Genomic DNA, 14,494 nt, shown 5'->3' with positions numbered 1-14,494 from the left:
TGTTTCTTATTGAGAGTTTCAGATGGTTTTATTGCATTTGTACAGTTCAATGCGCTTGCAACAAACATGGGTAGCGCCCTTCCCAAATCTTCGTTCATGAAGCCCAGCCATGACAGTTCCAGACAAGATGTCTGATTTACTGAATGGGTCAGCATTTAAGATGATTACAAGTAAATTCATGACACAGCTAAATATAAGCCTGTCTTATATATACTCTGGCACTTCAGCTATTTTTAAATGTTGAGGTAATTGGGTATCTTATCACATCCATATAGAAATACAATCAAAACAGTAATATTATCTCTTGAACCTGAAGCTAATGCAGTTTTTGCCAGTTTTTCCCTAACGTAGCTTGTTGCATTGTTGTAGTGTCTCAGAGATGTCTGTGCCTCTTCCTGCAGCTGATGATTTGCAATTGGATGGGTGCATTTTTGTGTCTTTTTCAAACTGGTGGTGGTTTAGAACCCACTGGTTATACAGACTTCAGCAGGTCTTGACCAGCATCACTTGCAGTTTCTCACAAAATACATTTTTTCTGCCAGCTGTGGGCTTGAGTCACAATTAGCTGGCACTTTTTTCTCTTTTGAAGTCTGTTTCATGACTTTAGACCCTCTTGCCACTACATTCTGTTGCAGATGTTTATGGCTGCGAGTTGGACCTGTTGCACAGAAGGCAACAGTTTCTTCTTGCTCTGAAGTCTGTCACTGTGGATGAAAACTCATACATGAAATTTTCTGTCCTTGTGTGTAGTTCCTCCTAGAACATTTTCATTTATTTTGTTTCAGATTGCCTTTTGAGTCACTGTGGAAAATATCTTTATTGGAATACAATATCTGTATTCCATCTTGCAGATTATTAATAGCATTCGAGTCATTTAGGTTGTCTTCAGTGAGGGAGGGACATTGAATACTGACACATGGAGAAGTCCTGTTTCGTTGAACACCATTCATGCATTCTCAAATAAGGAGTGGATGTTGTTAGAGGTGGTGCCAGTACTTCATTGTAATACAAAACCTCCCAAAACCCTTTAGAAACCAAAATAAGAAACTGATAGGTACAGATATAATATGAGTTACAGGTATAACAGATGTTCTTTTTGTTGCATCTCTGTGATGTCCAGGGACCCTTGTAGTTCTCAGGTATCCCTCTACTAATCCATCTGGTGTATTAGTGCTGATGTTTCCACCGTTCGGAAGTGTTTTCTCTCATGAGTGCTGTGCTCTTTTGAGAGGCAGTGACTCCTTCCATTTTTACATAAGATTGCATATACATCAGCTAAAACTGAAATACTTTTAATATAGCATACTGTTGGGTTTTCTTAAGATACTGCTATTACACTAACAGTCTTTTTAAGGACTGGGAAAAAAACTGAGATCATAGTTGAGTAATCTACTGCCACAGGCAACAATATGTCCATCAGTGAATTTGGTTCTGTTTTACAGCAAAGTTTTCTGTGATTTCTTTAATATTCCATTATTAGAAGACTGTTTCAGAATCTTATTCTCCTGACTGCAGGTTAAGCTGAATAAAACATCACTTAAGACTCCTCATAAGAGTTTAAGTGCAGTCTGATAGAAAAGTTGCACCTTGATTGGTTTTTGAGCAAGAGTGCTTATTTTTTTCAAATATTTTCACTCCTATGAGAGTGTGTGCTTTCAAAATATTATGGCTGAATGAACTCATCAGGAAGCTCCAGGTTCAGACTGTTTCTAGCAGCATATAATTTTTAGTACTGAAAAATAATTTGGATGTGGTGTAGGATTTAGTTTACTAACATGATGCCTTACATCTCTTCCTTGGTTAAAATACCCAAGGGAGCAAGAGTTCTAACAGTCATCAGAGGAAGTTGAGGTCTGACTTCTTTCCTTTAGCAGGCATAGGTATTTTAACTTTCCCTCAACACTCCTGAAATCTGAGAATTTAAAGTATTAGAAATTCCAACACTGCAGGGGGCAGGTCTTGTCAGACTTGAATGAAGAGCATGAAGGAAAGAGCTCCAACCCAAAGTGCTGTATTATTTGAGATCCTCTGTGGCTGCCCTGGGAGACCATTTTTTATGTCAGAGGAGGTTATTGGTCTGCTCTCGTGTATTGGCTTAAGGGCAAAAGTGATGTCTTACAGAAAGAACTTGAGTGAGATAAGTGGTACCTTTCTCGACATGAAGCTGGCTGCAGTGTGTTCATTTATGTTGTACTTTTAATATCTACCTCGACTAGGGGCACAGACCTCTGAAAAGTGTGTAGAAGTAGGCATTGCTTATACAATAGTAGTGTTCCTTGAGCAGTATTGGCAGTCTAGCGTAGGAGACAGCTAAGTGTAGTCTGTGTGAAGGCAGATTTCTCTTGAAAGTGATTCAGAATATCAAAATGCAGGACACACCTTTGATTAATTATACAATGTAGATACCTTAAGTTGTGCTCCATGAATGTTTCCTTGTGCTTGCTCCCCTCTCCTTCCTCTGATTTTTGTGGAGAGCTAGAAAAATGTAAAATATCCTTTGAACCCTTGGAATAAGACCACCAGCTGTAAGCCTAACAAAGAGCCTAATATAACCTATGTGGAACAATTTGACTGCAAAGAGTAAAATCTAGTTGCTTTTGGATGCAAGTCTTGTCAGCAAACCAGAGACAGCAAAAGAATCAACAAAACCTAACTGGCCTATCAGTGTGGGACTAAATGAAGACAGAGCTGGCCAATGTCACCCTCTCCCGCTCTGTGTATCTGACCATCCTCTTCAGTTGCTTACCTGGAGCTGAAGGAACATGTCTCTACTTATGTAAGAACACACTCTTGGGGGGGAAATGAAGGTCGATGTTGTGCAAGTCTTTTTCTGTGGTATGATAGCTTTGGTGGAAAATTAAGTGTATTAAATTAATGTGGTTCAAAAATGTGGATTTTAATCATAAAAGGTTTAAAGTATCTCTGATCAACTTCAAACCTTAATTCATTATCAGATCTTGAGTTTATAGTATCTGTAATTGCAGCCAGAAATGAAATTTTCAGGTAGGGATGGATGGAAGAAGGTAGCAAAACCAAGAAGAAATTTGGTAGAGAATTCACCCAACCCAAGTTGTTATCTTCATCAATCTCTTTGGAATATAAAGTGGTTTTCTTTCACAACAAGGTGGAAACAAATGCATCTGAAAAGAACCTTGCAATCTTAATGTGAGTTAATTCTGTATTCTGCTACAGGGCTGTGACTGCATCTCCTGAAAGTAACAGAGCTAGGGCTAAACTACCAGTTTTGATACCTGTAACAGTGAAGTTCATATAGTTGCAAAAAGCTTGTTGGAAGTACAGTGCGGCTATAGTAACAAGCATTGGGAGAATAGTGGGAGGGGGGATATACCACATACAACACACTAGTTGCATGTTCAAGGAGCAACAGTGTTTCTCAGACTGCCAGAGGAATGCAATTACTGTTAAGCAGAAGTATTTTTTTTATATATGGAATTAGTTTTTCCAGATGTGGAATATGATAATTTTTTTTTTTGCCTCCTAAAAACGGTGAAGCCTCTCAAATGGTTCTCCCTTTTCTTATTGATCTTTGACCTTCTTGATTAATTTCAGTCAACTTTCATATGCAGAAACAGTTGCAGTATCTGCTCGCTCCTTACTAATGCCAGGCAGAGTGATAGAAAAGAAGTATAGAGCTGGGCAAGTGCTTCAAGCAGAGACTGGAAGACACTACAGAATGTAACTGTAGACACAAATCCATTTGAAACTATTCACCCACCTGCTTTTTTACATAATTCTGTGTGTGCACTCCTTTGTGGGAAAGCAAGCATCTTGCCTGTGATCTTACAGCTGTCTTATGACCACAACAGGATATAATTGGTAATAAAAATCACCAGGTGGGAAAGATACAGTAACCAGAGTTGCTAGTCTGCAAGAGCTTTGTCTAGTGTTCGCTGCAGCAGGAGTGGGTAGAGAAGCATTAAGGATGTATCAGTGTTTCTGATAGTAATTAATAACTGGTTTCCTATACTAAAGAAAGGCAAAGCAATGTCCTACTTTATAAGAAAACATGTCTGAATAGATCTTCCACAACAACAGTAAAAGCCAACCAATGCCTATTTCAGAAACTAGTAATTCAGATGATTCCCTCAAAATGTGTTTTCAGTTTGCTTGTAGCAAAATGTGGTGGCACTTAGTCCAATGAAACAAATGAATAAAAAGAATATCTTAAGCGTGTTTCATTGATATTAGGAATTTATCAGATCTAAAATCAGAAGATTTGTGATTGACTGCCATAAAGTGATGACAACCTAAACCCCTTGATATAAAAGAAACCACTCTGTATTTTCTTACAGAAGTCACTTGTGGAATGCTTCCTAACTTTTACATTAGTAAATTGATTTTGCTGCCTTAATTCAAATATTGTGCTTAGGCAACTTATCTAATAAGCTGAATACTATTGTCTGATAGCAGTATCAGTTGCAAGGGAGTTTATCACATCTGCTTTACATTGTCAAGCTAAAGGAATTGCTGCTTTTTATCTCCAGACACTGACTGCCAACAAACATCTAGGTTAGCTAATACTTTCTTTTGTTGCATGAAGGGAAAAAAATTCTGGTGTGTTATGTACATACCTATAAATAGCAAAGTCCAGTGGTCCAGCAACACCTTTGGCCCTTCTGCCTAATGGACTATGTGTGTTATTTTCACAATGTTTTCTTTCTTCTACCTCAGTGCCATCTGTCTCTTTGCTGGGAATGCTTTCCACCAAACAGGTAACCACTGAACAGCCACTCCAGTGAGCTTTGGAAACCTCATTTCTTCCCAGTTGTAAAAATCTCTGCATTCTCCTAAAAGATTTGGCATACACTTTGTGAATCCATTTGTAAGGACTGGTCATCATCTGGGTCTCCTCATTGCCTGGCTTGTCAGAGAATATGTTCTCTTTTTCCTTGTAATCTGCCTTAATTACTGTGGGAAAAATCTACAATTTGCACTTTGTCCTTCTGATTTTTGTAGGAGGAACCTTTTTGAGAAAGCTGATCAAGAAATAAAAGTGAAGCTCTGCTGCAACTGTTTCTGCAGCTGTCACACTGTGACAGCCATCAAGAATTTCCAGAAAACATGTATCTGACCTATTTCCATAGTTGTCTGGTGCAACAAATTTATCTTTGTGTCTCCTTGCCACGTGGGATTTTTATCTTTGCAAATTGGTAAAGCTTTTATTAAAGAATTATTTACTTTCTTAAAAGGACCAGGATTGTTGATATTAGCAAGATCACAATATTAAGTGGGAGTGGAATTCAAATGAATAATCTGCTTATCTGTGTCAGAAAATTTAGGAATCTGGAATTTAGGTACTGCAAGGACTTCATAGGGTCTAATCAGCACAAGCCTGTCTGCCCATTTTCCAGCCGAAGCTCGTACATTCTTCCTATCCCTATGCACCTCTGTTTTTTAAATTTAAGCTCCTTGCTCCAATCTCCCTCATCAGCTCAGTCTCCTTCACTTCACTCTACATCTTTGATGCTGTCTCACTATTCCTCTGTCTGGCACCTGGTGCTGCAACCCCAGGAGTCAGAGCTATAAGCGTAACTCCTAGTGAGGTGCTTCCTGATAGAGGCCAACTGGTGCAGAGGGGACTGCCCAAATTCAGCACCTGCACACTGGCATGTCTCTACTTGGCATGGGCAAACTGATGCTGCTTTTTAAATATTTTAACTTGTTCTGATTTGGGTAAATTGATAAGAGTGACAAAAGATGCACCGCTGATGCCATTTCAGCCAAATTGCCAATCTGTACTTTAAAACCTGATGATCTTGGACATTCTCTAGAAAATAATCAAGATTTTGGTTTAATACAAGCAGAACAACATATTTTCCAAATCTAATTCTCAGAAACAGCTGAACCATATTATCTAGGATTTTTTTTCAAATTATTCTGCTTCAGGCTTGGAAAATTCTAATATGAGCTGCTTCTTGCATTATATGCTCTCACTCTAAATCAGCATGTGACATACATGTACAGACACCATAACAACACAAAGTCCTGACACCATGTGAGCAGCTCAGCTTGCCAGCCTATATATCATCTAAGTATGAAAACATAGTGTTTACATTCAAGTTGATTAAGTTTATTTTTTAGGATTAAGTATTTATGTGTGTATATATGAGAAATATCAGACAAAAATCCATAGGTTTCTCTCATCTGAGATTTTTGTTTCGGTTAATCTTTGTTAACTGCTGGTAATCCATTGCCAGGGCAAATAACAGTAGTTAAGCAGCAGAAATTTGTCACAGCCATGTTACAAGAGCAGCCTTTAGTAATTTCATCCTACTTTAACCTCATCCATTTACCAGGGTTCTCTCTTTGCACTTCATACAACCACACCTGAATAACTATTTTGCAGCTGTTGTCTCTTCCAGGATTTCAGCTAGGAAGTACATTTTCCTCTGTCTCACTAATTCTGTTCAGTGCCTGGGTATTGTAAGCATTTCTGCAGTTTGTGTTTCAACATGTGCACTCTTTCCTGTGATGACATTTGTTTGATAAAATTTCATGGTAGTCAAAGCCCCAACCTACTCCAGCGCCTCCTCCAACATCTTAAAGAATCAAGTGCCTCTGATCAGCGGAGGTAGATCAATTATAACATTTTAAAAGGAAAATCTCTTCCATAGAGGGTGAACAGTATTAGCAGAGCCACTTAAAAGCCCCTCATGACTGCAGTATACTTTATCATTGCAGAGGTGGCTTGCTGGTGGCTATGGCTCTCAGTCTGCTGTAGGACAACTTTATGGAAAAGTCCGTCTCTCAACAAGAGGTGAGCATCAGCCTCCTTTAAAAGTGCTGCACCGTTTCAGCAGGACAAGATAAGGAGGGACATGGTTAAAACAGCAGCAGAAGATAGGCTTGTGCAGAACTCTTTTTCCTTTATTCTGCATAGTTTGAATTTGAGACTGGGAGGCAGCAAAAGCCTTTTCACTGCTGTCATTATGATGATCCATTCAGGCCTGAGAAAAATTGGGACTAATATATATAGAAAGTTTGGTAAGCTGGTTTTTTGTCTTTTAAATGTGATTCCATTTTACATTTAGTGTATATAAAACCCCCTTGGATTAGAGAGAGCAAAATGATAGTTTGACCTTAGTAAACTTAATTCTTAACACTCACACACATTTTATAGATGTTTGTATCTCCGTAAATGGTGTAAGTGCTAGCAAATCACAAATTTCAAAGCCTCAAAACAGTCTCAGTTAATTACAATGTGTAAATAACCAGGATAATATACATAATAATTCATGTAACAAGATATGCTACAAGTCTTCAGTTGTAATAAATCTGCTTATAATTATTAAAAGGGCAACCTCGATACTTTTTTATACTATGCATAAATTGCTTATGTTAATAGCTGAAAACCTTGTAAAAGTAGAATAAAAAATGAAACATTTCCTTTGTTGATCTCTTATGAAGTAAAAAGATTAGTCTGTGTTTCCTTCTCTCCTTGCATTTCCCCCATTAGGAACAGATACAGACTCAGAGGTTTTTTGCTGTCAGGTTAAAGGATAACAGTGAGTTATTGAAAGCACAATACACGAAGCTAAAGCATTCTAGCCTCAGAGAGTGAAAGATAAAATTCAGCTTTCTAGCTCACTGCAGTTTCCCTGTGCCTATTTAGGGAGCCAAAATCCAACACAGTTTAATGTTCTGAGGTGAAAATAGAAGCAGATAAAAAGAAATTAGATGTAGAAGAATGGGGAGCAAACCACAGTTTGAGACTGTACATATTTTCAAGGGCAAAAAATTGTATGTACTCTTTGTGTCGTAACAAAGAGCCTCTTGGTCAGTGCTTAATCCTGCTACTCGGAAAGGAAGGCTGCTCCACCTCTGTCATACGTTGGCCTGTCTATAACAGGGGCAGAATGGAAGCAGAGCACGAGGCTTACACGGCAGAGGATACCGTTGTCCCAGTAAATCTCATATTTCTGGAAAACCTTTCTAACTACGACACTTGGAGGTGCTTGCTGTTAATATGGTAAGGCAAGATTATTTTCTGCTTCTGCAGTTTGGCACTACAATCTCATTTTTTAATTAGTGAAGATGGAATATGTCCCTGAGCTTTGAGGATCCAGGATCTGATTTGTATCCAAACAGGAGAGTCCCATATGCAGTTATCTCTCTCTAACACATCATTCCTATCTCCACCCACAGAGTGCTTCTTCCTCACTTACCATCAGAACTTAACTTGCCCAATCTCTAGTTGTGAACTCCTTCCTCTGTGAGTTTTGTGGGTTTTATTATTTGCTACATATTTGTGGTCTTAGAAAATGGTGCCTGTTACTGATGCTGAAACCAGCACTGAAAAGATGCCTGCCTGCCAGCCTGCCTGTAGGTGACAGGAAGAGGCAGAGAAGGGCTGTGTGATATAAATGAAGGTCACAGTCTCCCGAGTTTCTAATCACAGTATTATCAACTAGTACGTATAAACAGGCCTCGCTCCTGCAAATCCCTGCTGAATGAGCATCAGCTTCTTTGCCTGTCTTTTCCTTCTTCCCTGCTTTACTTCTTGCTCATGCCTCAGCCAGTGCTTCCTTTTCAGTCCTGTTTTCCCCATGTGCCTGTGATGCCAGGATATGGGTTCGTTGCCTCCAGCTGTTCAGCCCAATTCCTCTCCTCTTACTGACCTCCCTTCCCTCTGCCCTGTCACACAATTTGGCAGTGGCACCTCCCCGGAAAACTGCTTGCAAAAGCATCACACCCACTTACAGAAACCATGATGGGGACTCCTAGCATTGCCAGGACTGTCTCTCCGTGAGCTGCAGCATGCCTGACACCATCAGCACCTGCCAAGGAGTCACCGTGTAAGGCGGTAGCATTTGCCTGGTGCAGCTTGGCTGTGCTGTGCAGTGCATGCCCAGTGGCACAGTCAGAGCCAGCCTCTGCTTTGCAGGTGCTGCCTTAGCAGGTCCCAGCTTTATGTGGATACCTTTGGCTGAAGCAGCAAAGAGCAAATATCTTATGCGAAAACCCTTATGTAGCCTTTCTTAAACTCCTATAAGACCTCTGAAAAACTCTTCACCTGAAAAGATGAACTCACTTGCTAACTCAGCAGCCATGCCCTATACCTTTCACTACTTTTAGAAGACCTGGCCCTCTTGTTCTCTAAAACCATCTGCAGAGGGAATGGGGCAGAAGGAACAAGACATCTTCTCCCAAGTGAGTCAACTTAGATATGCATAGTATAGCCTACTTACTGCATCCCCAGAAGCAACAATGCAGTTTCAAGAAAATCTAGTTATGAAAGGTGTGGGAAGAGATAAAGACTAACCTGGTGAGTCACGGGAGCATGCCACGGGCAGAGCCTGCATTCAGGACTTGGGAACAGTCCTGCCTCTAGACCTGATGATAGGCAAGAAAGAAGGAAGTGATTAATAATTAAAATAATTATGGAATAAATTAAGATAATTAGTCTCCTTATTTATCTTCCTAAGTGTTGTCCAAAACTATAATCTTGGGATTCCAGGCCCACTGGTTTTGTGTCATCCTATAAAATAAGAGTCCCCATCATTAGGTCTTCTTGGACAAGAGTTATAATTTGTGACGCTGTCCGCTTGGGCAGAGATGCAGCTTCTCGGCTGGGAGGAAGCATCAGACTGGGAAATGGGAGTAGCAAAACAATTGCAAACCTAGTTCTGTTTACACTCCAGATATTTAGCAGCTCTTCCTTGTAGATGGGTTAGTCTTGGTGGGGCAAAGGTAATAGTTTGCAGCCCACCAAGTGCCTGTGTTAGGCAGAGAGGCAGTGAAGCATTGAGCGGGGATGACAAGCCTGCTGGCCTTGCCATGGGAGGGGAGGTACATGAGGTTTTGGAGATACTCAAAGAGAAAGCTGTGGCAGAAAGTGGAACACGGGTGAAGACAATGTAACTGTGCCTTCTGCATTCCCAGTGTCATCCTGTCTCCCTCACCTCACAAACCCACATCTGGGGTTGCTGCCGTATTCCTGGGGTTCCTCTATTTTTTTCAGCTGTACACAGCACTATTACATTTGATCTAAATGGAGATTTTTAAACTGTTTAATTTCTTCTGCTTGGCCAAGCTGTGGAGCTTGAGGCTGTGTTCCCAGTTCCTAGGGTTTCCAGTGCCCTTGCACACTGATATAGGGAAGGCCCATGACTGGGTTTGCACAGTTAGATGTTCTTAGGCCACTGTAACTTCATCTTATAGAAATAATACGAATTTTCTATGCAGAGTTTTGTTATCTAAATTGGTATCATATTAAGGGTGCTGGCTGGCAGCTACTCGGGTGCAGGTAGCAAAAAGGGGGTCCCTTCCCTCTCACTTCTGCCAGCAGAGCCTGTGCCAGTCTCCTGGTGGTCTGTCAGGCTTCCAGCAGCAAGTGACCTGCCCTACATAGGAATGGGGTGGTTTGCAAAACTGTCAGAGCACAGGCAGTCAAAGTATGCCAAGTGGGGTCCCAGAGAATTGTGGAGATCTCTACCACAAATAAAGAAGAAGGAAGAACAGAAAAATATGTTAGATAAAGGAATCGACAAAAGAATTGTGGGGAGTCAGAAGAAAGAGAAGGTAAGGAAAAAATAGATAGTATATCCCATGTTTGTATGAAGCAATCCAGAGCTCTCAGTACCATGAAATAACAGTGTCAGCCTATGTAGTAACTGCTGATAGCTAAATAACTTTAACAAACAGCTTCTGAACTTGACACGCACAATTCACACTGAGCAAAGGCACAAGTGACTGTCCTGTGCTGCATGATTCCAGCCTTCGGTTTTCTCACCTGGTTTGTGCTAAACCAAAACTCTGACTGCAGTCAAGAAGAGCATCTTCTGTGTAAGAAGCATATAAAAACTGCTAAATGCTCCATTACTAACAAGAAGTTTGTGTGACTGAAACAGCCCTGAGTGTTGCAATGACATTTTTTCCATTTATTTTCCCTCTTTTTTTCCTTTAAAAACTGGGTAATTGGGGTGTGAAGTTTCCTATGACAGACAAAAGCCTAATGGGAAGGTCTGCCATCTGCATTATTAAAGTCACATGTTAGCGCCATGGGAAGCAGATGAGGTGCTAGAGACAGCATAATGAACAAAACCTTTGCACTGTTAATACTACCAGTGATTCACAAGATATTGATAGCAGTCCTGAACTCGTGGTGGCCAAGAGGGAGGTCACTTCACCCATAAGGAATGCGCTAATGAAAGGACACAATAGGATTTTATTCTCATAGAAATTCCCTGGAGGAGAAAGAGATGCACTTTGCATTGAATGGCAAGAGTAAAAGCAGGTGGGAGCACTGGAAGAGAGACCCATCTTGAATAAAAAGGGAGACAAGGCTGGGTTGGGCACACTGGATCTGACCAGGCTGAGAGGCAGGGATGAGGGGTAGAGGTGGGCTCCCAGAGCTCGGCTGCAGGCTGGGTGGTCCCTGTCAGAGAGGTAGCATTCCGCATTAGGCTGCTATTAGTTGAATAATTTTTTTTATTTATATGAGCAAGATAGGCCCCAAAAGCCCTAAATGACAACTAGGTAATAACCAGGAGTCTGGTACACCCTAACCAGCATTTTAATTTCTCTTTTGTGACTCAACAATGCAACCTTTGATGGAATAATAATATCACACATACTCTTGCATTTAAGCCTGTCAGGTGTTCACAGCGAATTTGTGCGGGAGCAACAAACATGAGATGCACCTGTGATCTGCTGGGAGCAAGGGCTCTGAGCAGGCACCTCCTCGGGGCTATCAGTAACCTGAGAGAGACCTGAAACCCACAAGAGCTGGGACTTGTGTCTCACCCAGCTCCTGGTTTACTTAATTTAATGTAGATGAGTTGTCTTCCTGACGTCACCCGGCTACTCACCTGAGTTTGCGGGCTGAGCAACACAGGCAGGCCAAAGGCAGCCAGGATCACCCGCTCCCACCAGGACTTCCTAATGCAGGTTTCAGAGTCAGCTCAACTTGTGCAAACCCACTGATGTGCCCCAAAGGACAAAAAGTGAAAAAGATGGCAAGGGCTTTTCAGACAATGCTCTGAGTTTTAATCTAATTTAATATCTTCATAGTGCATGTTAAATGATAAAAAGCAAGCAACAGAGGAATTGTATGGTGCTCAGATTTATGCACGTATTATAATTAGAAAATTAGTATGTGCTCTGCTTGCGAATTCAGCCAACAGAAAAAGCCAGCTTGGATATGCAATCAACAATGACATGTGTCCACTCATATGTCAAAGCATAGGCTTTTTTGTTTGTTGTTTTGTTTTTTTTCCTACTGTAGTGCAACCTGTTGTGACCTAATTGCATTCACTGGAGCCACCACAAGTCAACATAACCCAAGTTATAGTCCCACATTTCCAGACAGCAAATGGTCTTTTCACTCCTTATTCTTGCCAAAATTGTGAATGCAACATTTTACCTTTCACTGGAGCAGTTTAAGACAAAGTCAAGCTTTTTTTCTTTTTGGTTTTAAAAATATATTTGCACAAAGTTAGAATGTGATCAATGATTTAAATTAGGTTTAAAGTTAAAAAAAAGAAAAATATTTACCTATATGCAGCTAACGAGTGATTTCTTTCTCAGCTGCTCCTAGCAGGCAGCAGTTCTGCATGTGTAGTGACATTAGTGTTTATAAATGTTACTATAGTAACTGTACGTGTAGTCACAGACTGGTAGACTTACTGTTCTGGTTATCTGGTGAGCAACAAGGTATAATGGAAAAAAAAGAGACACAGCCATGCTCTGGAGGATTCAAGAAGGAACTGCAGAAAAAGTATTTTTTTGCCTTTATACCAACCAGTGCCTTACTGTGTGCATTATGGCAGTGTTTTTCCCATTAGACCCTCATAAACACACCATAAAATGTAAAGACACATTCAGGCATTTAAACCAAAGTCACTACCTGCTTCCTAACAACTTTCACATTTAATTCTACTTTAATGGAAGCAATAAGTTTTCAGGCTTTTAAGGACCCTGAAGAATGAATGAGGTGAAAGAATAAGGTTATTCACCTGTGTAGCTTCAGACATAAATGCCTGCAAGTTGCCTTAATGAACATCAGTGGAGTTACTCACCTGTGTGAAAACAGTAAAGGTATTTTCAGTATCAAAATTTATAATTTATTATATGCAAGTGTGCAAACTTAATGCTGGGTTAAATATAATTAATTAACTGGTTAAAGGAGAAGCTGATAATTTTGGGGGGAAAACAAATAAACAAACAAAAAACGTCAGAGAGGATTTAAAAGCTACAGCAACTCCCAGAAAAACCAGGAGTGTATGTTCAGGCGTGGGTATTAAGTGGTCCATCGGAGCTAGAGTGTTGTTACAGATGCGCTCTTCGCTCATAACATTTGCTGCCGAGGAGGAGTCGTGGGAAAGCTGAAAGTGAAACTAAGCAGAACAGTTTCATTTTCAATTCCGAAAGTAGAAACCCGAGCGGCATAAAAAAATGCAAAGAACTTCTTAGGTAGCTGCTACCATACAGCGGCTATTTTTTCTTTTAAAACATAATTCGGACACTTAAAAAAATTACAAGGATAATTCTTAAATTTCAGAGAAACTGGATTTTTTTTTATCACGACCTCAGCAAAATAAAAATATTAAATAAGTAAATAAAGGAAAACAACAGAACTCCCCCCCCTCCCCCCCATTTCATGAAATATTGTAGCACTTCACTCCATTTTTTTCCTATCGTTTAATGAAAGTGCAAACTCGCCGTATAAACCTATCTCCAGAAGCTGAGAAGAGGAAGGAAGAAGGAGACGTCAGGGAAAGGGTTTTGTCACAACCCCGCACCCCCTCCACCTTTAAATGCTACAACTAACTTCGCTCAAGTCTGGAGTCATCTTTGCTTGCCCCATGCAAGGTGGCAAGGCCCTGTGCCTGCGAGAGGTCTCTACGCTGAGATTCCCTTCCAAACTCATGCTACTACTTTAGGTTTACACATCAAAGAGCCGTAGATCCTACGCAAGAGCCGAGCCTCAATCCCAACCTTTTAAACCGCGATGCTGTTCTACAGAATTGCCATTTGTGGTTTCTCACGGCTCAACCACGTTTTTACATACGTGCAACGGGGCAGAACCACCTTAAACTCAATGCACTTGGCTCTTGTATATGGAGTACAGTCTCTATGGCAGGATCATTTGCGTAATTTTACCTTTCAATTAAAAGGCAATCACTTGAAGACATAAACTGACCTGCTGTCAACACTTGTTTCCGGATACAAAGAAAAAAAAAATTAAAAAAAAAAATCAAACCCCAGAACCATGACACGAGGAGCTGAGCAGAGAGTTTTTGAATTATCCGGTATTTCAAACTGAGCCATGTTTATCTATTGAATTAGAAATCATCTGGGGAGGGGAAAAAAAAAGAAAAGGACCCTTTAAAGGCGGCCTCAAAGTGCACAATGTGGAAACGCAATGGTTAAGCCAAACAAAGTAGCGGCACTTCGAGGGGCCACAGAGGCTGCGGCGGCTGCACCACGGGCTCACCGGGGCTCGGGACCGCTCGACACCGCCAGCGATGCC

At 40.6% G+C, this 14,494-nt stretch overlaps 1 protein-coding gene and 1 long non-coding RNA gene across 2 annotated transcripts; both read right to left on the bottom strand.

The window, feature by feature from the left end:
* Positions 1 to 221: 221 nt before the first annotated feature.
* Positions 222 to 9,071, bottom strand: PP2D1 (protein phosphatase 2C like domain containing 1). Its single transcript, XM_025895403.2, is given in 11 exon segments — positions 222 to 387; positions 389 to 451; positions 453 to 506; positions 991 to 1,198; positions 1,201 to 1,289; positions 4,593 to 4,940; positions 4,942 to 5,017; positions 5,020 to 5,133; positions 5,136 to 5,202; positions 8,799 to 8,947; positions 9,053 to 9,071. Coding segments are annotated over 11 exon segments (1,341 nt in total). The 3' UTR covers positions 222 to 233.
* A 1,240-nt stretch (positions 9,072 to 10,311) lies between these two features.
* LOC108640218 lies at positions 10,312 to 14,482 on the bottom strand. The gene is made up of 3 exons (XR_001921002.2): positions 14,165 to 14,482; positions 12,978 to 13,040; positions 10,312 to 10,452 (listed from the first exon to the last, which is right to left on the bottom strand). It is a non-coding gene; the product is annotated as an uncharacterized LOC108640218 (long non-coding RNA).
* Positions 14,483 to 14,494: the final 12 nt, after the last annotated feature.

This window comes from Manacus vitellinus, unplaced genomic scaffold, assembly GCF_001715985.3.
Source record: "Manacus vitellinus isolate BGI_N305 unplaced genomic scaffold, ASM171598v3 scaffold_3_pilon, whole genome shotgun sequence".
NCBI classification, from domain to species: domain Eukaryota; kingdom Metazoa; phylum Chordata; class Aves; order Passeriformes; family Pipridae; genus Manacus; species Manacus vitellinus.
The sequence above is the reverse complement of the archived record's forward strand: the minus strand, read 5'-3'. Positions and strand labels throughout refer to the sequence as shown.